General features: G+C 37.5%; 1 protein-coding gene across 2 annotated transcripts; it reads right to left on the minus strand.

Moving 5' to 3' along the window:
* Positions 1–377: 377 nt before the first annotated feature.
* Positions 378–12,315, minus strand: LOC131221717 (multiple organellar RNA editing factor 9, chloroplastic-like). 2 transcript variants are annotated; one of them, XM_058217014.1, is made up of 5 exons: positions 11,921–12,315; positions 1,968–2,065; positions 1,806–1,871; positions 1,524–1,699; positions 378–670 (listed from the first exon to the last, which is right to left on the minus strand). In XM_058217014.1, the coding sequence occupies exons 1-4, from the start codon at positions 12,283–12,285 to the stop codon at positions 1,524–1,526; spliced, it is 705 nt and encodes a 234-aa protein (XP_058072997.1). In that variant the 5' UTR covers positions 12,286–12,315; the 3' UTR covers positions 378–670. The 2 variants fall into 2 exon arrangements, with proteins under 2 accessions (XP_058072997.1, XP_058072996.1); XM_058217013.1 differs by lacking the exon at positions 378–670 and having other exon boundaries at positions 1,334–1,699.
* Between the last annotated feature and the right edge of the window lie 15,029 nt (positions 12,316–27,344).

Genomic DNA, 27,344 nt, shown 5'->3' on the forward strand with positions numbered 1-27,344 from the left:
CTTTATCTCATAACCCATGCCCCGCATCCATGTGTTAGGTCCTCGGCCGAACCTCCCTCGTAGACCCCAAATCACATGAATTCCGCCCCCTCATAGGCCCTAAATCATATGGGTTCCTCCTCATGCAAGTTACCCGCCTCACACGGGCCCTAAATCACATGGGTTATGCAGGCCGCCCACTGTGAGTGTACCCCCACATCCCACAGGCCACCCTACTCGAGCCCGATGTGAAAATGCCCCCGCATTACTAAAACCAAATACAATACGGTGACTTTCTAATCAACAAAATAACATATATAAAATAAAAGGTTCGTCAAACCAAAAAGCATCAACTAAACTTGCTTATAGAAAAATGGTAGTAACTACACACTTCTAACTATAGCAAAGCTCAATAGAATTACTGAAGTTTTCCAAACATCAATGTCATGAGAGAGTTAAGAATACAAGGTTCAATTATATATCATTGATCATGTGTAAGAAACCAATGTTACAAAACTTACTCAAAGATGACAATTCTGTGAACTAGAACTACCCCGCTTGCCATACAAGGCGTGGCAATATATATATATATATATATATATATATATATATATCAAATTGCGTAAACTAGAAATGAGTCATACTAGTTCATAATGTACCATCATCCTCGTAAGTAAATCATTCCATTAACCTGGAAAATGCAACAAAGGAAGAGGCAAGAGGCACCAAATTCTCATTTCAATGAGTAAAATTAAAAAAATAAAAAGAAAAGCTTCAATGCTGTCAGAATGTGACGGTTCATACGCATGGACACAGACTGTGTATACTGGCATACAAGTAATTTGACGCACCACTTTAGATGGGTCATGAAAGAACAATCACTCCAAAGCAATGTTCTAACCAATGTCACCTGGATCTTAGGTCGTTTTGGTATGGGTACAGTACAGGAATGGGTGCGTGGTGTGTTACTGTCTCGAATATGTGGTATGCTAGGGGTAGGATCATGTGGATCCCTCCAATAAATAGAACTCATACTGCAATTTATATACGAAATTATGAATGCTATTATTATAGAACTGCATGTTTACAACTAATAAATAAAAGGATCTCCACATTGTAAATATAAATTTAAATTAACTTAATCAATGGTAAGAATAAAGAGCCATAATTTTAGGTTGCTAAAAATAGCAGCCTGGATTACAAATGATCCATAATCCAGAATGCCCGATCTGGAACGGAAAACATGGGGGTTTCATGTTTTTGGTAACATTGCTCCCAACTCCTAACCTATGTTGAATTGTAAATCTAAAAAATATTTGTCCGTCAATCAGTGGTCATGATCATCCAATCAATCTGATTTTAGGGTTATGACCTATCTGCAGAGGTCCTACGATTTGAATGGTTTAATGTGTTACAATGTGACAAGTGTACAAGTTTTTTAGTGCATGCTTATGAACCATAAACCTCTGTTAGAGTATCAAATATCACATAACTCCCCAATGCAAAAAGCACAACCTGATAGGAAATCAAGCTTTGGGTTAAACTTATCCAGAGGCCGACTCTGATTGAGACACCTCTTGTCTGAGTTTTCTTCGCTCTGGAGGGGGGCCATCCCGGCGTCTTTCGTATCTTTGGCTCTCATATTTTGAACTGCTGCGTTGTTTTGGTTGATAAGTTGGGTATTTACAGGGAATAATCTCCCCATTGATGTACTTATCCCCTGAAAGAAGGAATAGAGAATTCACCATATCAATGGTTAAGAAAAAAAAAAGAAGAAGAAGAAGAAAGAAAAGATTTGTTCACTATATACATGGGAATTAACCAACCTCCATAATCCTTATTTTTCACATCGATGTATGAATCGGGCAATACCCAAAGAACTCCAGGCAATCCTATCCATAAATGAAGATAGACAGATTTCAGAAACCCAGGAGAACATGTAATTGAAACATTGCATAGCATTCAATGCCTCGAGACATTGGTTTTACCCTTGAATTTCTCTGATGTTTCTTCAGATATAGTGCATTGAAAACCAGTGTAAGTTGTTGTGCTAAAAGCATACATGTTCTTCTTTGCTTCCTCCATGCTGCAGAAAGGAAATGTCTATGAGAAGACAAAATGGAAATGGCCTAATGGGCACAACTTCCCAACACTTGTAGCAAAACACCCTTTTTCCTTCCCCATGATTCCCCCTTCTTTCTAATCCACAATGAAATGCATCCATCATCATCATCTTCATCATCATCATAATCATAATCATAATCATAATCATAATCGCCATCATCAACATCATCATCTATGCCTTACCCCCACTAATTGGGGTAAGCTATATGAATCCTGTTCCACCATTCCACTCTGTCAAAGGCCCATATTGTTTGGATTCATGATAAGTAGTTCTGGCATAAGTTGATGCCTGCTGCCAACCTTGACACTATGCAACCCTCCTTTATCTGTGCTTGGGACCGGCAATGTGAGCACAAAAGTCCCACAGCCATGATGTAATAGACTATTACATAGGTTGATTACAATCAAGTGCTATGTAATAATCTACACAGGTTGATTACAATCAAGTGTTATGTAATAATCTACACAGGTTGATTACAAAATGCATAGGTAAAAAAAAAAAAAACTGAATGAAACCTAGGAAAAAAATATAATGACATGGGGTAAAATGATCACCTTCACCATGGCAGAATCATATCACCATTTCATCAAAGATCAGAAGGACAAAGGGCCTCGCTTAATCATGTCCTCCTAAAGAGTCACAACAAGTGGGGCCTACTTCCCACCACAATTCAACCAATAACAAGTGGGGTGTTCCATGCTAGATCACTCCCCCCCCCCCCCTTTTTTTTTTATATATTTTATTTTCCGAAGAAGCATTGCCAAAGAAAATTCATTAAATCTTTTATTTCGGTTCTTGATGATGAAATTGAAAATGGCATGATTAAAATTTAAAGGAATCAGAATTACGTGTACATTGATAAGAACAATTAAATACTAATAAAAGTGCATAGACTCTCATAAGGGAAATGGAACCACAAAAATCACTGTATATTCAAAGAGTGCGGCTTCAGTTCATACGCTTAACGCTGAAAAAAGTCATGTGCACACTTACTGCTATTCCTCCTCGAGGTTTGCTAAGCCAACACACTCATAGGGCAGCTCATCAACACACCATCCAAAAACCCCAAAACTCAACTCACTCCCCAGCCGGATCGGGTTGACTTGACCATACCTTCATTTTGACTCGACTCAGTATTTAAAAATGGAACCAAATATATCTAAGAGTAGGTCTCAAGTCCAACCGGTTGGACCTATGGTTTCCAGCCTTTCATATGTGTGCAACATCCAACCTGTCCAATAGGTAGGTCGGCCCAAATCATAAGGATCGCCTTGTGCAAAAATCAGCCACATCCAGTTATCAAGTGGGCCACATTTGTATTTTGGTATTATCGGGTAGACATTTTTTATATGATTTCGCTCACCTAATGAGTAGATGGGACTGATTTTTGCACTATACTATCGTCATGATGGGGCCAGCATATTGGAAGAGGGTTGGATGTCACATGCACTTGGCAGGTTGGAGGTTATCCACTGGGTGGACCGGAACTTGCGGTCCAACCTGCTGGACTAGAGACCTTCTCTATAGAATTGCACTATACCATCGTCATGATGGGGCCAGCATATTGGAAGGGTTGGATGTCACATGCACTTGGCAGGTTGGAGGTTATCCACTGGGTGGACCGGAACTTGCGGTCCAACCTGCTGGACTTGAGACCTTCTCTATAGAATTGTTAAACAAATAAAATAGCAAAACTAATCAAATGCTTGGCCACGTGTATGGTGCTTGCAGGTTTTCTCTTCACTGAAGGTTGTGCATTTTGCAACTCACTACCATTTAAAATTTTACTGACACATTAAACTGAGTGACTATCCTCAAGACACCACAAATAAACATCTGGTTGAGCGAGTCTGCCTGTCGTCACGAAGAGTCTTGTTGATTCGGGACTGAGTCAATTTGACGTGTGAGTTACCTATTGACTTCATAATACATGTTAATATGTTATTGAGTCAAATGAAACCATCACACAAAGGACTACACATTTGATTAGCTTTGCACTATTTAAATTCTTCAATCTGAGGTTTCTGTTGACAATCTAAGGAAAGTTCATTGTTTCAAGGCCATTTCAGGTCTCAAGATTAATCTCTTCAAAAGTGAAATGCTGGGAATTAATCTCTCTCCTCTTCTCGTCTCTCTAGTCTAGCTGAGGTGTTCGGTTGCAAGGCCGGATCATTCTCATATGCAAAACTTGGCCTTCCCCTCTGCATTGGCAAGCCTACCAAGCATCTTTATGATGTGGTCATAGAGAGAGATGGCCTTCCCCTCTTACTGTCTCTCTTTGTATCGCTCCCAAAATCCATTTTGAGTAGGCTTGAAAAGCTTCGGAGAGATTTCCTTTGGAATGGAAACTGTGGAAGTCACAAGTTCCATTCCCTCAGTTGGTCTAAGGTTTGCAAGCCTTATTCAGAAGGGGGAGCAGGTATTCGGGTTCTGGTTGATGTCAACTCAGTGCTTTTGGGCAAATGGCTCGAGAGCTTTGGCACAAAGGTGGGTAAATGGTGGAGAGAAATTATAGCTTGCAAATATGGTACGAAAGAGGGAGGGTGGTTCTCTAAGTCCTCCCTCTATAAAGCTTCAGCAGTGTGGAAGGCCATTACTGACCTTAAGCCTCTTTTTTTGGAAGGGATATTTTCCACCCTTGCAGATGGGAGTCATATCAGATTCTGGTTAGACTGATGAATTTCAGACAGGCCTCTTGCTTCTGTTTTCCCCAGTCTGGCCAGGGTGGTCTCCAATCTGTCCTTGTCTGTTGCAATCTGTTTTTCTAACGATGGTTCAAGGGTGTGGTGCCCACCTTGCAGGAGAGCTCGAGTTGGAAGATTTCTTGGATCTCTTGAAGCTCCTCAAAGGGATTCGGCCTTCCCTGGTAGTGGACGACTCCTTATCTTGGATGCTTTCTCCTTCAGGCAACTTCTCTTCTAAGTCCTTCCTCTGGCTCATTCAAGGCCCGTCCCTTGCTTAAGGCCAGGATCTGGTCTTCCCCTCCTTTGTCTGGTCATATGGAGGCCTGCCAAAAGTTGCCACCTTTGCCTGGCTTCTTGCAAGAGGCAAAGTTCTCATGGTTGACAAGTTGTAGCATCGTGGAATGGTTCTTCCCAACATTTGTCTTCTCTGCTTTGGCAGCGCGGAACCCATTAGCCACCCATTTCTCCGCTGCTCTTTTGCGTGTGAAGTGCGGTCCTCTATCTTGACCAAATTTCACACCCCCTGGGTAATGCCTAGTTTAGTTTCCAGCTTTCTGTTCGCCTAGCATGGAGGTGGTATTGGCAAAGACTTAAAATCTCTTCGGCATTTGGTTGTGTTGGCGACTCTTTGGGCTATATGGAGAGAAAGGAACAACCGTTGCTTCCAAGATATCTCCTCTCCATCATCTATGGTGTTCGATATGATTCTTCAGGACGTGGGTGACTGGTCGCCCGGTCTTAACCTTTCAAACCATTGTATCATTTCTTCCCTTCTTGGCTTGAAGTGGTGTTGGCCCATTTACTCAGCTTTGAGTCTCCTATCTTGAGCTGTGTAGCTTGGTCTTGTAGGTTTTTTTTTTTTCCCTTTTATTTTGGTTTTGAGTTGTATAGATGGTTTTGTTTCTGGCTGCGGCTTTGTTTTATTTCTTAGGTTGCCCTTGGTTCTCTGTTAATATAAGTTAAATCTTCAGAAGAAGAAGAAGAAGAAGAAGAAGAAATGATAATAAATAACTACTTCGTAATGGGGAATTATCACACTATTGCAACTTAACAGTAGTCATGGGCTCCACTGCGAAATGCGCTAGAAATCCAACCTATCCATCAGTTATGACCCTAAGTTTCAGACTAAGATCTAGAAAATCAGCCTAATCCATAACTCAAGCAGGCCACAACAAAGGAAAGAATGGAGAAGGGATGCCCACTATAGGTTCGCATGTGGGGCCACCATGTAGTTTATATGCCATCAAACCTGTTCATTATGTGTGTCCCACGTGGATGCAAGGCCAGTTGAAAAACTATGGCAATTACAAAACTCAAGATTTCACACCATTCCTAATGGTGTGACCCACCCGAGTTTTGTATCTGGTTGATTTTTGGGAAGTCCCATTCCCATTTTCATGATGGGATGTTGTTTACAAAAATTGTTTCATTTTTTATTATAATGTTTGAATAGGAAAGTAGATTTAAACAACATTTGCACTTATATTGAAAAATTCTCCATTTTCAATAGATTTGATTTAATTACCAAACACCGAATCAAGTGAAGACTAAATCAAATCTTCAAGTCAACTTGCTTGGTCAAAGACTGTGTCGAGTTAAATTTTAGGGTTTTTGAACTATGGCATGTATAAGGCAAGTAGGCAACCCATCTACACACCATCTCTCACTACCATTGTTGGGTTTTTTCATATATAAAAATTGAAATAAGAAGAAGAAAAAGATGTGGCTTTTGGTGATTGTTAGTGACCATTTGATTGTGAAAGATTGCATCTTTTGGTGAATGAAGCATCTTTTGATTTTGTAATAATAGTGGAAGGATGTCATTAATGAAAAGACACCACCTTGAAAAAGCATGAAAAACATGAAAAGGCACGCGCCTTTTCGTAAATGGACTCTAAGCGTCCCTTGTTGGTATTTAAAAATCTCATCTTTGAGTTATTTCGAAATCACAACTCTAACAAGCTCTCTTTTGCAACTTTTCAAAACTTACCCAAAACAAGAGTGGTAAAGAAAAAGATGGATGAGAGATTGTTGGAGTGGTTGTATTTTGAAATGATCAAAAGATGGGTTTTAAAGACCAACAAGGGATGCTTAGAGTCCCTTTTATGAAAAGGCACACACCTTTTCATGTTTTCTATGCCTTTTTAAGGTGATATCTCTTCATTAATGGCATCTTTTCACCATTATTTCAAAATCAAAAGATGCTCCATTCACCAATAGACACCATCATTCTCAGTTGAATGGTAACCAACAATCACCAAAAGCTACATCTTTTTCTTATTCTTTTCTCATTTTTATAGTTTTGAAAAACCCAACAATCCCTCACTATTTTTTCAAAATAAAGAGGTCAGGGTATGTAAGGAAGATATGCGCATAGGAGAAGGTGTCTTGTAGACTTGAGCCTTCACTTAGTTTAAATATATCAAACTTGGATCAAAATTCTTAGTGACCATGGTCTGGACTATGTATTCTATGTGACACAACTGTACATGTCACACACACATATTTTCAATTGCCATATATTTTAAAATTGATTGTGCTTAGTCCCAGATTAATGAGTTCATGAGAGTAGGCAAGACTCTTGAACATCAAAAAGTAGCCCCACTCCCAATACTTATATGGGTAAGTCCTTAGGAATGCCTTTGTAACAATAGCACCCTTGAAAGGACTTACTAAGAGAAAGTGCTCAATCTCCTTAGAATGATGGCAAACCTTAAATTTGGATGATTACTCCAAACTTCATTACAAACTTGGAATATTCTAATTAAGATACATTACAAACTTCATTTCTAACAAACTTGATGTTAAAATTAAAAAGAGAAGAAACAGAGTTTTTATCATAATGATTAAACTTTCTAAGTATCTTTTTAATATAAAATGATTGAGATAAAATTATACCATTTTTGCTTCTCATTAGCTTGATACCTAGAATCACTTTGGCTTCCTCATATCTTTCATGCCAAAACTAGTTGATAAGATTTTTTTTTTTTTTTTTTTTTTTTTGTCATTTATAACTTCTAAACACGTGTGAAAGATTAACATATCTACATATTGACATATAATTACTCCTTCATTACTAGAGAATTTTGAATACACACATTTATCAGATTCATTGATTTTAAAGCCATATGAGGTAACTACTTTATTGAAGCTTTCGTGTCATTGTTTAAGTGTTTGTTTAAGTTCATAGAGTGACTTAATCAATTTACACAGTTTGTTTTCTTGCCCTGGAATTGTGAAACCTTCCGGTTGCTCCATATATACATCTTCATCAAAGTCATTATTTAAAAAAGTTGTATTTACATCCATTTGATAGATTTCTAATTTATAGATGGATGCTAGACCAACTAATACTCGGATATTTGATATCCAGGCTATTGAACATAGGTACCGAAAAAATTGACATATTTTTATGTAAATCCTCTAGCCATTAATCTTGCCTTAAACATTTATATGGTCCCAGATGGGGGCAGATCTACTAGTCTCCATGTCCCATTCTGCATTCTAAAATCCATCTCATCGTTTATAGCTTCCTTCCAAAAGGAAGCATCTTACGATTTAAGAGCATCATCTAGAGTTAAAGGATCATTTTGTCTGTTACATACTAAAATGATTTGCCCTGATATTTTCTCTCTCTCCTTTTATTGGCAGAAGAGAGAAGTTAGGTCCAAAGGATGTACCTGTCATGATCCTCTTAGTCCCTTCTTAAGTATGTCCTCTTTATTGAGACTAATGATGTCTTCAAAGATCTGAGTGAGGTATGAAGTCTTACGTATCTTAGAGTGAGGTATCCTATTCAAAGATGTGATAGACAATTTATGAGGTTTCTATCCAAAACCTTGAATGTAAACCTGAACTAATTAGCATAGAGTTTGTCATATCTATAAGAGATCTATTTTGGCATTTTGCTACCCCATTTTGTTGGGGAGAATGAAGATTCGTGAATTGGTGAATGATACCACGAGTTTTGCAAAACTCTAAGAATTCTAAGGATATATATTCATCTCCCTTATTCGACCTTAGGATTTTAATCTTTCAATCTAATTAGTATTCTACTTTTGTCTTATATATCTTGAAATTTTCTAATGCCTCATCTTTATTTCTTAATAAAAGCACATTAGGGTATAGAGTACTCATCTATAAAGAGTGTGAAATATCTCTTTCCCCTCCTTTTATTATACCACTTATATCGCATTTGTTACTATGAATTGGGCCTAAGATTTGTAATTCTCTTTCTACCTTGGGAAAAGATTTTCTAATTATTTTGGATTGTACACATACTGCACTTATCATTCGTTAATGTGCACTTAGGAATTATATTAAGACTAGCTATGTTATCCATATTACGGAAACTAATATGTCATAATCTAGTATACCAAACATCACATGAATCAAGCATATAAATAAAAGAAGAATTTTCATTTAGAAGGTTCAATTTGAACATTCCATTGCATACATAGCCTTTCCCCATTTTTTGAAAGAATCAACTTATTAGATTCGAAGAGGAGTTTGATGTCAAACTTAATTAGTAGACTGGTGGAGATAAAATTCTTCCTTACATCCAATATATGCAGTATATCGTTTAGTGTAATGACTTTCCCAGAAGTTAGCTTAAGCAAAACTTTCCCTTTTATTGCAAACTTGGTTGTGGAGGCATTTCCCATGTAAAGTTCTTGATCATCCCCCACTATCTCGTAGGAACTAAACATGTTGTCGTTTCTACAAACATGTTTGATAGCACCGGTCTACTAATTAGATTTTCATTAGAAGGTTCAATTTGAACATTCCATTGCATACATAGCCTTTCCCCATTTTTTGAAAGAATCAACTTATTAGATTCGAAGAGGAGTTTGATGTCAAACTTAATTAGTAGACCGGTGGAGATAAAATTCTTCCTTACATCCAATATATGCAGCATATCGTTTAGTGTAATGACTTTCCCAGAAGTCAGCTTGAGCAATACTTTCCCTTTTCTTGAAAACTTGGTTGTGGAGGCATTTCCCATGTAAAGTTCTTGATCATCCCCCACTATCTCGTAGGAACTAAACATGTTGTCGTTTCTACAAACATGTTTGACAACACCAGAGTCTACCCACCAATCAACATCATCACTCATCATGTTCACCTAAGAGATGACCGCTGCCAGATTCACGTCTCCTTTCTTGCATTTTCTTTTTATACTTTTGACAGTCTTTTTTAAAGTCACCCAAGATTTTGTAGAAGTATGGATCATTCTTGGATATGTTCTTTTTTTAACCCTTGGTTATTGGATTTGAGCCGATCATCCTTTTTCAAAGATGACTTGTCTAGTTCCAAGTCACATTATTCCCAATGAGGTTAGCCTTAGCTAAGTCTCATATTAGTTTTTTGTCACGGTCTCATGGAGCCTAGATTCCTCTTCAATTCGAGGAAACATCAAGAGATCCTCTGAAGACATTTTCTTCTTTCTTTATTTTAAAGATTTCCTAGTATCCGTCTATCTATGTTGTAGTTTGGAAGTAATAATGGATACTTGAGAGGATTTGTTGAGATTAATGCTATCGGCAATAATCTATTGGATGATGACTTGTAGTCCCCTCCATCTTCTCCACCATTTTTGTTTTGGGTCGATTTTGAAAAGTTGTAGAAATTTCAAGGGATAAACTACAAACAGAAAAGAAGTCAAGGTGTAAACTGTGAGAATAAAAAAATTCAGTGGTGTACGCTGCGAAATTGTGTTTAGGGTGCTTCTTTTTTTTTTTTTTTTTTTTCTTTTTTTATCAATTCTGCAGGCTGAAGCCCACGTTTTTTCAATTTAGGAGAAGAGGCTCATTGTATCCAACAGGCGGATTTGTTGTAACCCTCTCGCAAATTGATTTAACCACTAGTAGGGTGCGAATATTGCCTTAAAGATAGTGACAATGTAATGCATAAGCTTATCTTTAAGTGTGTTCTTTCTTTTTACCTCTATTTTTTCAACTACTTTTGATCAATGTGATTTTTGAATGGTGGCCACAGCATGAGCTCAACCTATTGGACGATCCAGATCAACTGATCAGATGATGTGTAGATCCATGCAAAAATAAAAATAAAAATGATCAGGGTCATTTCAATGCCTATAAAATCCTTAGTTTGTAAAAGGATTCCAAGTAATCGGATTGCAAGGATTGCTTGGATACCTGCATTTACTTATAAAGGCTTTACAAGCTATAAACACATTATAACTTTTAGTCATAATATGAAGCCTAGCGAAAAGCCATGTTTCAGATTACACTACAGGTAACGTCTTTATGGCTAAAAAAGACATTATACATAATAGAATGCAATGGTTGATACCAACTCACGATGTATGGGGCCCATTATAATGTGCACGGTACATCCAATCTGTCCATCATGTGCTTCCCTTGATGATCCCCTACGGCCCCCCTCCAAAAAAACCTATTTTTTGAAGTGAGACTAATCCCTGCGGATACACACAATCACCCACAACCATGCGTATTGGGTAAAGCCAAGGAGGGGAATCGAACCCTCACCTAAAGGGAGCAAACCTACGGTGAAGACCATTCGCCCAAACCTCGTTGATTGATCATCAAATGGATCACATGAGAGGAAAGGATGGAACATCCACCATTAAAAACTTCCAGATTGCATTTGGGGCCCACTGTGATGGGAAGAGGACATCCAATCCGTCCAGCATGTGCATGCTTTGGTGCTTTCCTGGGACCCAACATAAATAAATAAATATAAATATAATTAAAAAAATAATAATCAATTCCTTGTTATGTGATTTGCCAACTTTGTAGGATTTACTGCAAACTCTATGTGGTGTGAATACCTACTTAGCCAAATACATACCTGTAGACAGATTACTACTTAAAAAGCCAAACAGAATAGACTGTAAACAATTTACACCTGAAACTCTTTTCAGGTACATCCAAACGATCCCTAAGGAGAAACACAAATAGTGGCATTTTGGTAATTAATCCACGAAAGAACAAAGAGAGAAAGAGAAGAACTGCAAAACAGAGTAGTGGCATTTTGGTAATTTTCCATGCTATATCATAATCAGGAAAAAAGGTATAAAAATACAGAAAATAATACAAAAAGATGAATAGAGAACCAAAGCAGCGTAGAAATATACGGTTAGGAATACCTGCCCAATACAGTAGCAAGCGTATTGAGATACGTATCGATCATCTGCTCTCTCGTCGGCGCCGGATCCTTCGGAAACTCCATCACGATCAGCCAGTGGTTGAAATCGCATCCCGGGAGCAAGATCGTCTCCCTTGGCTCGCTGCTGCTGCTGCTCCTCCTCGACGAGTGATCTCCGCCCGCTGCTGCTCGAATCACAGCCGTCCGATTGATACGGTGAGAGATGAAGGGCCTGAGATGGGCGGAGACGGATTGGATTGGGAGGAGGGAAATGGAAGAAGATGAGATAGGGAGGGAAGAAGACGGACGGCTGCGATGATCTCGTGGTGGTGAGGGGAGGACGATGTTGCTGGTGGAAGTAGCCATTTGCTCTGGAGAGAGGGTAGGAGATTAGGCAGAAAAGGTCATATTTATACGCTTTTAAGTATATTTTGAGAATTTACATAATACTCGGGCAGCGTATGGCGCTTCATACGCAGGCTTTTAGAAATGGGGGCGGATTCAATCAGGTGCCACGTGTTTTATATCCACACCGTCAATCCGTTTTTCCAGCTCATTTAAGGATATGGCCTAAAACCGAAGGAGATCGAATCTCAGATGGACCATCCCACAAGAAAGACTGGTGATTTACCATTAAAAACTTTTTGTGGGCCACAAAATTTCAGGATCGAGTTGAGATTTGTATCTGCAGTTCATCTAGTTCTGTGTGACCTTATCAATAGGTTGGATGGAAAATAAACAATAGAAATTATGGTAGGCCCAGGAAGTTTTCTATTGGTAGGCGTTAAATCACAGCCGCTGCTGTCAAAGGTCCATGTCCCCACCATGATGTGTTTTATCCATGCCGTTCATCCATTTTTCTAGCTCATTTTAAGTCAAGGATCAAAAGTGAAAATATCCAAAGATCACATATGCTTAGAGGAAGAGATCATTCTATGAGATGGGACACAATCTTTGACTTTTTTTAGTTGTCCATTTGTTTCTTGCAGTGTGGCCCACCTGATGAGTGGACGACTTAAGTTTTTGGTCAAGTGATGTAAGAAAGCCTTTTCCTTTATATGGATCGGATATTGATCCTAAATGGAAGAGATCTCTCCACTGTGAATGAATACGATTTGATTAGATGGTAGACTGTTGTTAGAAGTAAAGTCAAACAAAACATGTTTGAATAACATTATATAGATGCAGCAAAGTTTCATGGACAATGATAAATGTGCTATAGCCACTTTCATGGTTGATGATGAATGTGCTATAGCCACATTATCCATCCTATTATCCATATCATCGTTTTAGGGCATGAGCTTATAATGAGGCAGATGCAAAACTTAAGTGAATGACACTGTTAAAGTAATTGGAATTGGCTGCCTACCATGAAAACAAGTTTTTTATCAAGCTCATTTTTCTGATTCAATTTCCTTATTAGATTTATTAGCAAATCCATAGTTTTATAATCTACTGATTTCTAAAATTTTCTCAAACACTCACTTTCTTAAAGGAATTAAAAGTATTTGTGTTAAATAGACACCTTGGAAGAGTATACCTTATACTATTTTTGTAAAAAATTATTTATTTTACCGAAAATTGTTTTTATATAAATCACGAAATCCATAGAACTAAGATGGAAATCTCAATCATGAAATTCAATTTGTGAATTTAAGAAAAATAAAGAAAATTGTAAAGATCCAATTTTTTTTCCCCATTTCTCCCATTAAAATCTGATTAGAATATGAAAAAAAAAAAATCACATTAGACAAATCGAGGACTGATATATAGATTGATGGAGATTTTTGAACTTTTTGAAAAATAATATTTTTAATTAAAAATGCAAAAATAAATAAAACAAAGTTTTTAAAAAAAATTAAAAAAATCTATTTAGATAAGCTATAATTATTTTTTCCTTAATTTGCAATTATCTATACGGTGGCTGATTTTAATATCAATTATACTCTTATTTACGAATTCCGAAAAAAATAAAAAAATTTCTCATTTCACCATTTAAATTACAATTAGATCGTAGAAAAATCACATTGGATATGATGGGAGCTGATTTACATATTGATAGAGGTCTTTAGATCTAAGCGTGTGATGATATCTTTCTAAACTTTGAAGAAGTTTGTTAAAAAATTCAACAAATTTCTCAAAATTTTTTAAAAATAGAGAAACATTACACCATGCGTCTATTATTTCCCATGCATTACCTGGCATGTTTATGTATCCCAAAGGTGAAATACAGCCATTGATACCAACACTAAAAACATTGTGTGCACACATGAAACTGTACAGGCATACTTTTAATTCCTTTAAGAAAGTGGGTGTTTGAGAAAATTTTAGAAATCAGTAGATTATAAAACTATGGATTTGCTAATAAATCTAATAAGGAAATTGAATCAGAAAAATGAAAGAAATCCCAAGATTTATAATGCCATGTGATTCATAGAGATTATATAAACTGTATTGTTGCATTCATCCATGTTTTCTTATTCTGATTCTAAACTTGAGTACATGCATAATATCCTCCCATTCTCAGTTTGTGCAAGTGGGCTATGGTTTAATGATACAGACATTAATCGATCTGTAGGACCCCACATGTCCTAGAGATGTCCACATATACAGCCAATTCCTAGCAATCCAATTATTGTAAATTCCTAGTAAACTGTCTATTTTGTGCAGACCACCGATCGAAGGGTTAGGATTACCCCATTATGGAGGTTTTTGGGACCAACTGATCGCTATGAGATCAACGGTATGGATCACTGAATCAGGGGACTCGCTTGCAAAAAAAAAAAAAAAACTAAAAAATATAGCTCCTCCTATTCATTTCTCCTTCTATTAGTTCCTAAATTTTCATCGGCAGGATTTACAGGCATATGGTTTTCTGGGATTCATCTTGTTTTATTGGGCTCATCTTATCTACCAGCGAAGACAAGTTCTACAGTTCTTCCCATTGTATGTCATTTTCTCATTATCTGACGCAAGGATGAACGTGATGAGGATAACTACTCCGAATCCACGGAGCTTTTCTGGACTCCCCACAGAGACTTCTCGAATCCACAAGGAAAGAAAGCAAAAAATAGAAATAAATTCTAAGAAATTTGAAATTGATTAATTGATGAATAAAAACGAGTTCACAACCCTTTAAATAGGGGTACCAAGCAATGGGAAAGAAATTAGAATTAAACTACAACTCAAACTCCTAGAATCCGCGACTTACTATAAATAATAAACTTACTATTTATAAACGGTCGTAATGTCTACTAGTGCACAAGGTTTTCGGCCAAAAATAGTAAGTGTCCTATTTGGCTTCACTAAACCGTTCTCCTAATTATTCTAAGCTCTTTTCATGTTGGGCGCAACTCCTAAAGTCCGACGGATGAAGAGTTATAATCAAACTAAAACTTACTATTTATAGTAAAAATGAAATTAAAATAGGGAAACGACCGTTGATCCAGGGATTTTTAGCAATTCCGAGTTGCGCAACCCGGCATAGCAGGGTTGGTTGGCGTCAGTAGCTCGTTCTACCCCAAAATCATATATTTTACGTCAGATAACTCATTCCGGATTGCAAGATACACCCGATTTAAGGTTCAATGGTCTGGATCACTTTTGTCGTCGACCGAGCCTTTTCTGATCCATCTTGGCCATGTAACTATTCGCGACCCGCTCTACATCATTATCCAGGACCTTGGATGATGTTATTAGGAGATTTGTGGTGAAAGTATCATACTAGATAAATAGGTTGTGGCGTCACGCTGGCCTGATCGTAATGTAGTGGCATTTTCACACCGAGCTCGAGTGGAGTGGTCTGTGAGATGTAGTAGCATACTCAAGGTAGGTGGCACATATGATGCAGGTGGCTCATGTGAAGTGGAACCCATATGAAGTGGGGCCCACGAGGGGAGTTCGGCCGAAGTCCTAACCCATGAGATGTGAGGCCTAAGCTATGAGATAAGTGGATTGATTCGTCATGCTCTATCAGTTCGAGCTTTTAAAGTAAGTGGTCAGTTGTCCTGCATCACCTGATGTCCTTGTTTTTGTGTTTGAATGTTGAAAATATCGAAAATAAAAATAAAATAAAATTAATTTTTTTGTTTCACCAGGCTGAATCACATAAAATTTACATTGTCCTTAAAGCATGATTCATCTCCTTATCAATCGCTAATGGATTACAGATGAATTGCTTTGAAGATAAGACAAGCATATCTAGATCCTGTGTGTAGCAATCATGAAGGGTCCGCTTAGGAACAATTCAACGCAACTGATCTTCTGGTAAACTAAAACAGTGGATGTATTTGCAGTATTATATTATGGAGGTGAGGAGATATCTGTTGGAGTTAATTGGGTTATGGACCGGAATGGTCCAGTTTATATAAGCACCAGGGAGTGGATCGTTGCTAGGTGGCCATTAATGGTTCAGAACGTTTAAAAAATGTTTCTAACTGTTGATTATTAATTTAAGCCGTTTCTGGACGTTAGGTCTTGATCTGACCGTTGGATCATCATAGCTCGTCCGTTTTCGGACCGTTGTGACTTTTAAGGCTGTTAGTCGTTCTAAAAAATGATTGATCGTTTCGAATTTATGATCTAACCGTTCTCAGTAGCCAATAAAACCTCAGCTCATTTCAAACCATTTGCACTTAGGCTCATATTAGATTACTCGCACTGCAATCGTACCAAAGTGGGCCAACTAGCGCCACTACAGCCACACTCTCCTCACCCATGCCTGTGCCCGAGCCCGAGACCGCGCGTGCGTGCGTTCCAGTACTATGCATTGGAATACACAACTCGAATATCTCAATCTCCAAAAGTCCAAGTATGAATATACACATAACTCCACATATAAACCACAAGTTTTCTCTTCTTATTTCCAATGTGGAACAAAAGCACACACTGCAATTTTCATTTGAAATTTTCCAAAAAGGATTTTGGCAGCAAAATGAAATTTTTAAAAATTTTTGAATTTTTTTTGTTATGGGTAAAAATGAACTAGCTAAAGAGAAGAGGTCAAGTTCGACATCTTTTCAGGATACAAGGTCGGCCAACATTGGTCATAACCAATGAACTCCTCAATGGCCAAGTAAGATCTACTTCACCGAAGAGAAGTCAGTTACCTACTACGTATGAAGGCAGGTCGGTAGGTCGGTCATCTACCCAATGATAAGAGGAGGCTCAAAGCTCATCCGAGTATCTAGGTCGGCTAAGACCACCTCAGACTCTTGAGCTTGACCCCCACAACATATTTCATCTGAATTCAACTAAGAAAATGAACTCAGCCTCATTGCCCTAACACAAAGTATGAGGGCAAGTTGGCAGGTCAGCAATCTACACAACACAGAGAGAAGGGTTAAGGCTTGTCAGAGAGTCAAGGTCAGCATACTATCCCTTCGTTAGGTTCGCCTCGACCTCCTATTGCGCGTCGTCCTCGATTCCTGTTAATCAGGTCTTATCTAAAAGACCAGCCCAAGATCTCCATCGAAGATCTTGAGGACAACACCAACGCACTCGGAATACAGAGCTCCCCAGATCTTCGCCAAGGATTTCAAGAGATCATCCTGACATCTTCGGGACTTGATTTCCTCTACAGCACGTCACTACCAAAAAAACGGGCAAATGCTACGGATTTAATCTGTAGCCATAGGCCTAAGGCTACGGATTAAGTCCGTAGCTAGTCCGTAACACGACCGTCATCGTAGGTACCATAACGATAAGTCTGGAACCTATGGCTACGGATTAAATCCGTAGCCATAGACCTATGGCTACGGATTTAATCCGTAGCCTTTTCCCTTGTAGCAAAAAAAATAAACAGCTATAGATATTATTTGTAGCTGAAAGTCCGTAGCAATAGGCCAAAATTTAAAAGGCTACACCTATCTGATTATTGGCTACGGATTTAATCCGTAGCTATATGTTAAATAGCTACAGATATAATCCATAGCAATTATATCTGTAGCAAAAACTTCAAACAGCTACGGATATTATTTGTAGCTAAAAGTCCGTAGCAATATGCCAAAATTAAAAAGGCTACACCTGTCTGACTAGTGGCTACGGTCAGTATCCGTAGCTATTTTGTACATTGAAAAATTAAATCACCTGTTCATTCAATTACCACCTGTTCATTCAAATACCACTTGTACAATCATTCATTCATTCAATTACAATTACAATCCTTCATTCATTCAATTATAATTACAATCCTTCGTTCAATTAATTACAATTACAATCAATTACAGTTACAAATACAATAATGCTGAAAATACAAATCTTTGGCTTCATTAGAGAAATGTGCTCGACTTCACCGAATTTCAGCAGCTTCGTATATTCCATCATCCTACAAACAGTCATGTCATTCATAAATTAGAATGCCCATTAGAGAAAAGAAAGACAGTGAAAGAAGTGCATCACGTATAACCACACTACACCAAAATCGTCATTTAGGAACGGTTTAAAACCGTTCCTAAATGCTTCAGGAACGGTATCAAACCGTTTCTAAATGAGGCGTCGCAGAAAAACAGGAACGGTTCAAAACCGTTTTGGGTACCGTTTCCATTTTTAGAAACGGAAATTTAGGAACGGTTTTAAACTGTTCTGGTGCCAACAGTCACATTTTAGGCACAATTTTCGAAAGTTTTGAATGCTTATTAATGTTGCCAACGGTCAGATTTTAGGACAGAATTTTAAGAACAATTTTAAACCCCTTTGCTCATTGTATGAGAGAGAGTGTTGTATGTAATCTACTTGTACTATATGCTAGATAATTACACAAATAGAAGAACAACACAATAGATCAGCGGTTCCAATCATCGTGACACCCAGCATGTGGGCCCACTGGCGACGATGGACGATGGTCATGAGTCACGCAAAACGAACTGAGGCCTCATGTAGTTGGAACCATCTACATCCTCTCAATTTTGGGCTCATATTCGACAAAATGGATAGCATGGATAAAACCCCGTACATCACGGTGGGCCACAGAGAGACCTGTCTGGACGGATAATCTTCGAGGAGGGGACAGGGCGCAATCCACTTCCTGAGTTTTGGAGTTAAATGCGACCAATTGAAAATCATTTTTTCATTATTCTAAACTCAAAAATAGACATGGACAGTCACAAACACTCATTCTGGCTCATTTATCATACATTCCAGAACATGCATGGTTCCGATGATTGAAACACTCATCTTGTGGGCCTCCGAGGGCAGCGACAGACACTGCACCTAAATCGCGACAGAGCAAAAACCAACTATTTCTTTACCAAAAAAAAAAAAAAAAAACAGCACAACTGATTAAAAGCAGGCCAACAAGAAAGAAGATAGTGTGCTCAAGTTCATTAGACCTTAAATTTTTTTTGAATTTAGATGTCATTGAAATTTTTATTTTTACGTGAATTTAGATGTCATTGAAATTTTTTGGGCCTACATATGACACATACAATTTCTGAGTGCATCTGTATTAGCTTGTCTTCTTTTCTTTTCTTTTCTTTTTTTTTTTTTTTTTTTGGGTAGAATCATGTGATATAGAAGAAAAAACTAACCTGTGTTCCCTTCTCAAGTAAGTGAATTGCAAAAGATGAGACTCTAAACTGAATCTTCATACAGGGCTGCATAAAGACATAAAACACAAACCATTAGCAAAAAATCTAAATTTCTCTCTCTTCTTGGAAAACTTATGTACTACCTAAACAATTTTAATGATTTTCTTTTACCTGTCAATATTGCCTTTACAAACTGATATTTGGTGCCAAAAACATAATATCATAAAATTGAATCCTACTCCCACTTATAATCCATTTTTTAACATTATAATTAATAATATGATTTATCAAGATTGAATCCTACTCCCGCCTAAAAATATCATAAAACCAACAAGATAATTCACTTGTCATGAGATCACTCAGAGCTTGGAAAGGTCAACCAATAAACACTACTTAATAGTTTTGGAAGTGCAAAACCCTATCCTGGCTACATACAGTTGCAAAAGTACAATTTTGAATTCTACCTTCTTGCACGTGCCAATGTGCCTCGTGGAAGTGAGATCTGAAATGTACAAGGTAAGAAAATTGCTCAATCCACACGTGTAATCAATTAGCTATAGAAATCATAAAAAATGGTGGGAAAAAAATCTCATTAATCTGAAACATGATCTCAATACAATGTATAAAACTCAACAAAGAAAAGCTAATTGTGAAGGACAAAAACCAACCAACAATAAAGTCAGCTCAAATAGCTAACGGAAAAAGAAAAGGAAAAGAAATGTATAACTTAAGCAGCCATCCCATGGTTAGCATGTGGTATCCTGCTAATGTGTACATGAAGCAGTCTACTTGAAACAGAGGATCTATTACCTCACCCGCTGCTGCCTTAAAGTGAATATAAATGGCAGATGCTTTCACGCCCTCAGAAACAGAAGTTCTACTAACACCACTGCCATGAATTGCTGCCTAAACCTGAAAAAGAAAATAAAAAGGAGCTTATGACAAACTGATTCTTCAAGTACTCTTTCATACAATCAACTCTTTCATAATTTGGTTGTTATTATTGTTAGGTAAATACCTGAAGTTGTAGGAATTTGACCAAGAAAATGCTGGATTCAGCATATTGTGGGTTGCTTTCAGCATACCTAAGCTTGATTCTGAATTCTCAATCAAATGCGATTTTTTTTCTTTGATAACTAAGATTTAAATAAATAAATTAAAAAAAAAAAAAAAAAACTCAAATGGAAAAAAGTTTGGAATCTGCCAGCCCCAACTCATAGAGATCTCATGGCAACTAGTAGCCAAATTGGCAAAACTGTCCAAATTATGATAGATGATAAACTGAGAATTATGCAGACGGCCATTTAATGGCCTGTTAAAGCAAATGTTGTCCAGTGATCCGACTACTTCAAACTGGTGTTCACTAGCCAAAGGTTAGGATTCTACAACCACTCTGATTCTTGGATGATGATCAATCTAATCGGGACAGTTTGATTTAAGGCATGACAATGGCCACAAGTTGAGCTTTAATATAGACATCGACCCATTCTGGGGGCACAAACTCAGGGTCATTGTAGGGCTAGGGCCCTTTGATACAAGCTAAAAGAATTATTGTTCCAGGAGCACCCGTTTAACAATGAACTGCATATTGTTGAAGATAGAATCTTGTTGTCAAGAAACAACTCCTGAAAGACTCAAGTGATATCACATAAGAAACAACTTATGAAAGACGGAATTGAGATCTCATGACGCCCAGTTGAAAAGAAGCTCCAAGCTGAGATTGTGACTTAAGTACGCTGACTTGATGCTCAGCAGGACCCACCTATAGACCTACGATGTGTTGTGTCGAGGAGTAAGCTTAGGGCTAGATCATGCTTTAATGATCTAGCTACAAATACTCATTATTAGGTGGCAAATGGGACCCACATAAAGATCTGCTCCAGAGAACACTTCGGATTAAAGGCCATAACATGATAAAGACGTGCAAAGTTTGATCGGATGAGCGTTCGAGGAAGAAACATCTCTCATAAGCATTTTATCGAACAGTATGTGTGCATCATTAATCTAACAACATTTTACATACATATCAATCAAAGAGGTCCCAACATACAGATCAAACATGAGTTATAAAGTACGTTAAAGAAAAAAGTCACAAAGGTGAGGAACTCAATCTAGCAAATGTAAATGTGTCTATGAAATCAACTAACCTAGATCAAGAACTGATAGAACAAACTATCAAAAAACTAAAAACAAAAAACTAAAGGAAAAATATATTCCAAAAAATCCACACGGAAGAAGCATCAACTAATAATTCCAGATCTATACCATTTTATAACTTAAAAAATAAGAAAAAATATACTCCCAAAAATCCACATCAGGAAAATGCTACAGATCTCAAACTCTAAATACTATAAAAGAAAGAACATTTCTTGCCAACCCAAATCAGCATCTACAACTTCACATAGACAAAATCATGCCAAGATATATATATATATATATATATATATATATATATATATATATATATATATATATATATATATATATATACACTGATTAGAAAAATGGAAACAGAGGGGTTTTGAAGAAGATCGCCTCTCTTGCTCAGTCGTACCCCGAATCTAAGCTTTGGTGACCTTCTCGTCGACGTTCAAGCTCCGAGTTGCGAACTTGACCCCAATCGTCGACCTAAACTCATTCCTGGTGAACCTTGAGAGCGGATTTGACTTCCTAACTCCTGAATCACCGATTACAACGACAAAAAGGCAGGAAAGATGGCGGAATTACAAAAATACCTTGGCAGAGCTTCCACGGACCTTCGGAAAGATGACATTGTTGAGGTCATTGATGCCATTACAGAACTCGACGGCCACAATTCTTCACCCTAGCGGCTGCAAGCAGATTAGCACAAGGCCTAGAGCAATGACCACTGCGACCACTGCTGGAGTAGCAGCTTGGCCCTGATCTGCAGCAGTTGGCGCATTCACCACTTGTGCTAGAGGCTCCACACTTGTTACACAGAACGAGAGGGAGATCGAGAGAGGGATGGAGAGTGAGAGGGAGATTGAGAGAGAGGGTTGAGATCGGGAGAGGGAGATCGAAAGAGAGGGTTGAGATCGGGAGAGGGAGATCGAGAGAGAGGGAGGGAGAGTGAGAGGGAGATCGAGAGAGAGGGTTGAGATCGGAAGGGAGACGGAGAATGAGACAGGGAGACGGAGACGGAGACGTATAAAGATGGAGACGCGAAATGAGGCATTGTAGGGCTTTTAGCGCAAGGAAGTGTTTAAAACCCATCGGTGGTCTGTGGCATATAGAGCAACGTGCCTCTTGGGCCTTGTGGGGTCCACTCAGAGTTTTTTAATCGAATCCATTCCGTCCATCTGTTTCAAAATAAAATAATAAAAGAAAATAATAAGAAATAAGAAAATCAAACACTCAATTGGGACACACCAACAAAATAGTAGAAAGAACAACGCATAATATAATGACCCTGGTATGGATGATTACCGTGTCAAATCGGGAACGGCTTAGAGCCATTTTTGAACCAAATTCTCAACCGTACCAGATTGATGATTTTGGTGTAGTGCCACTATTTTTTTCTTAATAAATTAAAAAAAAAACTCAAAGAGGAATGAAATTGACACAAAAGAAATGGTCTCACCATATGATTATAGGTTTAGGTTTGGTTTAGGTTTAGGTTATAGGTTTAGGTTAAGGTTAGGCTATAGGTTATAATTAAGTTTAGGTTATAGGTTAAGGTTTAGGTTATAGGTTTTGGTTTAGGTTTAGGTTAAGGTTTAGGTTATAGGTTATAGCTTTTGGGAACTTGATTACAGGTTAAGGTTTAGGTTTAGGAAATCGGGTTCGGGTTCGGGATCGGGTTTAGGTTTGGGCTTTCAAGTTTAGGTTTAGGTTAGGGAGTTGAGATTAGGATTAGGTGTAGGTTTGGGTATAGGGATAGGTCAAGGTTTAGGTTAGGTTATAGGTTATAAGTATAGGTTTAGGTTAGGTTATAGGGATAGGTTTAGGTTATAGGTCAAGGTTTAGGGATTTGAGTTTAGGCTATAGGTTTAGGATTAGGTCTAGGTTGAGGTTTAGGGAATTGAGTTTAGGTTATATGTTTAGGTTTAGGTTTAGGTTGAGGTTTAGGGAATTGAGTTTAGGTTATAGGTTTAGGTTTAGGTTTAGGTTTAGGTAATAGGTTTTGGGATTTGGGAATAGTTTTAGGTTATAAGTATAGGTTTAGATTAGGTTATAGGTTAAGGTTTTGGGATTTGAGTTTAGGTTATAGGTTTAGGATTAGGTCTAGGTTGAGGTTTAGGGATTTGAGTTTAGGTTATAGGTTTAGGTTTAGGTTTAGGTTGAGGTTTAGGGAAATGAGTTTAGGTTATAGGTATAGGTTTAGGTTTAGGTAATAGGTTTTGGGATTTGGGAATAGTTTTAGGTTGTAAGTATAGGTTTATGTTAGGTTATAGGTTAAGGTTTTGGGATTTGAGTTTAGGTTATAAGTTTAGGATTAGGTCAAGGTTGAGGTTTAGGGAATTGAGTTTAGGTTATAGGTTTAGGTTTAGGTTTAGGTTGAGGTTTGGGTTTTGGGATTTGAGAATGGGTTCGGGTTTAGGTTATAGGTTTTGGTTTTGGTTTAGGGAATAGGTTTTGGGATTTGGGAATAGTTTTAGGTTTTAAGTATAAGTTTAGGTTAGGTTACAGGTTAAGGTTTAGGGATTTGAGTTTAGGCTATAGGTTTAGGTTTAGGTCTAGGTTGAGGTTTAGGGAATTGAGTTTAGGTTATAGGTTTAGGTTTAGGTTTAGGTTTAGGTAATAGGTTTTGGGATTTGGGAATAGTTTTAGGTTATAAGTATAGGTTTATGTTAGGTTATAGGTCAAGGTTTAGGGATTTGAGTTTAGGCTATAGGTTTAGGATTAGGTCTAGGTTGAGGTTTAGGGAATTGAGTTTAGGTTATAGGTTTAGGTTTAGGTTTAGGTTGAGGTTTAGGGAATTAAGTTTAGGTTATAGGTTTAGGTTTAGGTTTAAGTTTAGGTAATAGGTTTTGGGATTTGGGAATAGTTTTAGGTTATAAGTATAGGTTTAGGTTAGGTTATAGGTTAAAGTTTTGGGATTTGAGTTTAGGCTATAGGTTTAGGTTTAGGTCTAGGTCTAGGTTAAGGTTTAGGGATTTGAGTTTAGGCTATAGGTTTAGGTTTAGGTCTAGGTTGAGGTTAGGTTATAGGTTTAGGTTTAGGTGTCAGTTTGGGTTTAGGGGATTTGAGAATGGGTTCGGGTTTAGGTTATAGGTTTTGGTTTTGGTTTAGGTTATAGGTCTTGGGATTTGATAATGGGTTCATGTTTAGGTTATAGGTTTTGGATTTGAGAATGGGTTTAGGTAATAGGTTTTGGAATTTGGGAATAGTTTTAGGTTATAAGTATAGGTTTAGGTTAGGTTATAGGTCAAGGTTTAGGGATTTGAGTTTAGGCTATAGGTTTAGGATTAGGTCTAGGTTGAGGTTTAGGGAATTGAGTTTAGGTTATAGGTTTAGGTTTAGGTAGTAGGTTTTGGGATTTGAGAATAGTTTTAGGTTATAAGTATAGGTTTAGGTTAGGTTATAGGTTAAGGTTTTGGGATTTGAGTTTAGGTTATAGGTTTAGGATTAGGTCTAGGATGAGGTTTAGGGAATGGAGTTTAGGTTATAGGTTTAGGTTTAGGTTTACGTTGAGGTTTGGGTTTTGGGAGTTGAGAATGGGTTCGGGTTTAGGTTATAGGTTTTGGTTTTGGTTTAGGGAATAGGTTTTGGGATTTGGGAATAGTTTTAGGTTTTAAGTATAAGTTTAGGTTAGGTTATAGGTTAAGGTTTAGGGATTTGAGTTTAGGCTATAGGTTTAGGTTTAGGTCTAGGTTGAGGTTTAGGGAATTGAGTTTAGGTTATAGGTTTAGGTTTAGGTTTAGGTTTAGGTAATAGGTTTTGGGATTTGGGAATAGTTTTAGGTTATAAGTATAGGTTTAGGTTAGGTTATAGGTTAAGGTTTTGGGATTTGAGTTTAGGTTATAGGTTTAGGATTAGGTCTAGGTTGAGGTTTAGGGAATTGAGTTTAGGTTGAGGTTTGGGTTTTGGGATTTGAGAATGGGTTCGGGTTTAGGTTATAGGTTTTGGTTTTGGTTTAGGGAATAGGTTTTGGGATTTGGGAATAGTTTTAGGTTATAAGTATAGGTTTAGGTTAGGTTATAGGTTAAGGTTTTGGGATTTGAGTTTAGGCTATAGGTTTAGGTTTAGGTCTAGGTCTAGGTTAAGGTTTAGGGATTTGAGTTTAGGCTATAGGTTTAGGTTTAGGTCTAGATTGAGGTTAGGTTATAGGTTTAGGTTTAGGTGTCGGTTTGGGTTTTGGGGATTTGAGAATGGGTTTGGGTTTAGGTTTTAGGTTTTGGTTTTGGTTTAGGTTATAGGTCTTGGGATTTGATAATGGGTTCAAGTTTAGGTTATAGGTTATGGATTTGAGAATGGGTTTAGGTAATAGGTTTTGGGGTTTGGGAATAGTTTTAGGTTATAAGTATAGGTTTAGGTTAGGTTATAGGTCAAGGTTTAGGGATTTGAGTTTAGGCTATAGGTTTAGGATTAGGCTTAGGTTGAGGTTTAGGGAATTGAGTTTAGGTTATAGGTTTAGGTTTAGGTTTAGGTTGAGGTTTGGGTTTTGGGATTTGAGAATGGGTTCGGGTTTAGGTTATAGGTTTTAGTTTTGGTTTAGGGAATAGGTTTTGGGATTTGGGAATAGTTTTAGGTTTTAAGTATAAGTTTAGGTTAGGTTATAGGTTAAGGTTTAGGGATTTGAGTTTAGGCTATAGGTTTAGGTTTAGGTCTAGGTTGAGGTTTAGGGAATTGAGTTTATGTTATAGGTTTAGGTTTAGGTAATAGGTTTTGGGATTTGGGAATAGTTTTAGGTTATAAGTATAGGTTTAGGTTAGGTTATAGGTCAAGGTTTAGGGATTTGAGTTTAGGCTATAGGTTTAGGATTAGGTCTAGGTTGAGGTTTAGGGAATTGAGTTTAGGTTATAGGTTTAGGTTTAGGTTTAGGTTGAGGTTTAGGGAATTGAGTTTAGGTTATAGGTTTAGGTTTAGGTTTAGGTTTAGGTAATAGGTTTTGGGATTTGGGAATAGTTTTAGGTTATAAGTATAGGTTTAGGTTAGGTTATAGGTTAAGGTTTTGGGATTTGAGTTTAGGCTATAGGTTTAGGTTTAGGTCTAGGTCTAGGTTAAGGTTTAGGGATTTGAGTTTAGGCTATAGGTTTAGGTTTAGGTCTAGGTTGAGGTTAGGTTATAGGTTTAGGTTTAGGTTTAGGTTTAGGTGTCGGTTTGGGTTTTGGGGATTTGAGAATGGGTTCGGGTTTAGGTTATAGGTTTTGGTTATGGTTTAGGTTATAGGTCTTGGGATTTGATAATAGGTTCAGGTTTAGGTTATAGGTTTTGGATTTGAGAATGGGTTTAGGTAATAGGTTTTGGGATTTGGGAATAGTTTTAGGTTATAAGTATAGGTTTAGGTTAGGTTATAGGTCAAGGTTTAGGGAATTGAGTTTAGGCTATAGGTTTAGGATTAGGTCTAGGTTGAGGTTTAGGGAATTGAGTTTAGGTTATAGGTTTAGGTTTAGGTTTAGGTTGAGGTTTAGGGAATTGAGTTTAGGTTTTAGGTTTAGGTTTAGGTTTAGGTTTAGGTAATAGGTTTTGGGATTTGGGAATAATTTTAGGTTATAAGTATAGGTCTAGGTTAGGTTATAGGTTAAGGTTTTGGGATTTGAGTTTAGGTTATAGGTTTAGGATTAGGTCTAGGTTGAGGTTTAGGGAATTGAGTTTAGGTTATAGGTTTAGGTTTAGGTTTAGGTTGAGGTTTGGGTTTTGGGATTTGAGAATGGGTTCGGGTTTAGGTTATAGGTTTTGGTTTTGGTTTAGGGAATAGGTTTTGGGATTTGGGAA

The sequence above is a fragment of the Magnolia sinica genome, chromosome 12 (genome assembly GCF_029962835.1).
Source record: "Magnolia sinica isolate HGM2019 chromosome 12, MsV1, whole genome shotgun sequence".
In the NCBI taxonomy this organism is placed as follows: Eukaryota; Viridiplantae; Streptophyta; class Magnoliopsida; order Magnoliales; family Magnoliaceae; genus Magnolia; species Magnolia sinica.

Excerpts from the sequence above, each read along its gene's own strand:
- LOC131221717 (XM_058217014.1), bottom strand. The coding sequence starts at position 12,285 with ATGGCTACTTCCACCAGCAACATCGTCCTCCCCTCACCACCACGAGAT. Across the intron at positions 2,066-11,920 it reads CTTGCTACTGTATTGGGCAG|CATGGAGGAAGCAAAGAAGA; the intron begins GTATTCCTAACC and ends TCCTTTCTGCAG. Across the intron at positions 1,872-1,967 it reads AACATCAGAGAAATTCAAGG|GATTGCCTGGAGTTCTTTGG; the intron begins GTAAAACCAATG and ends ATTTATGGATAG.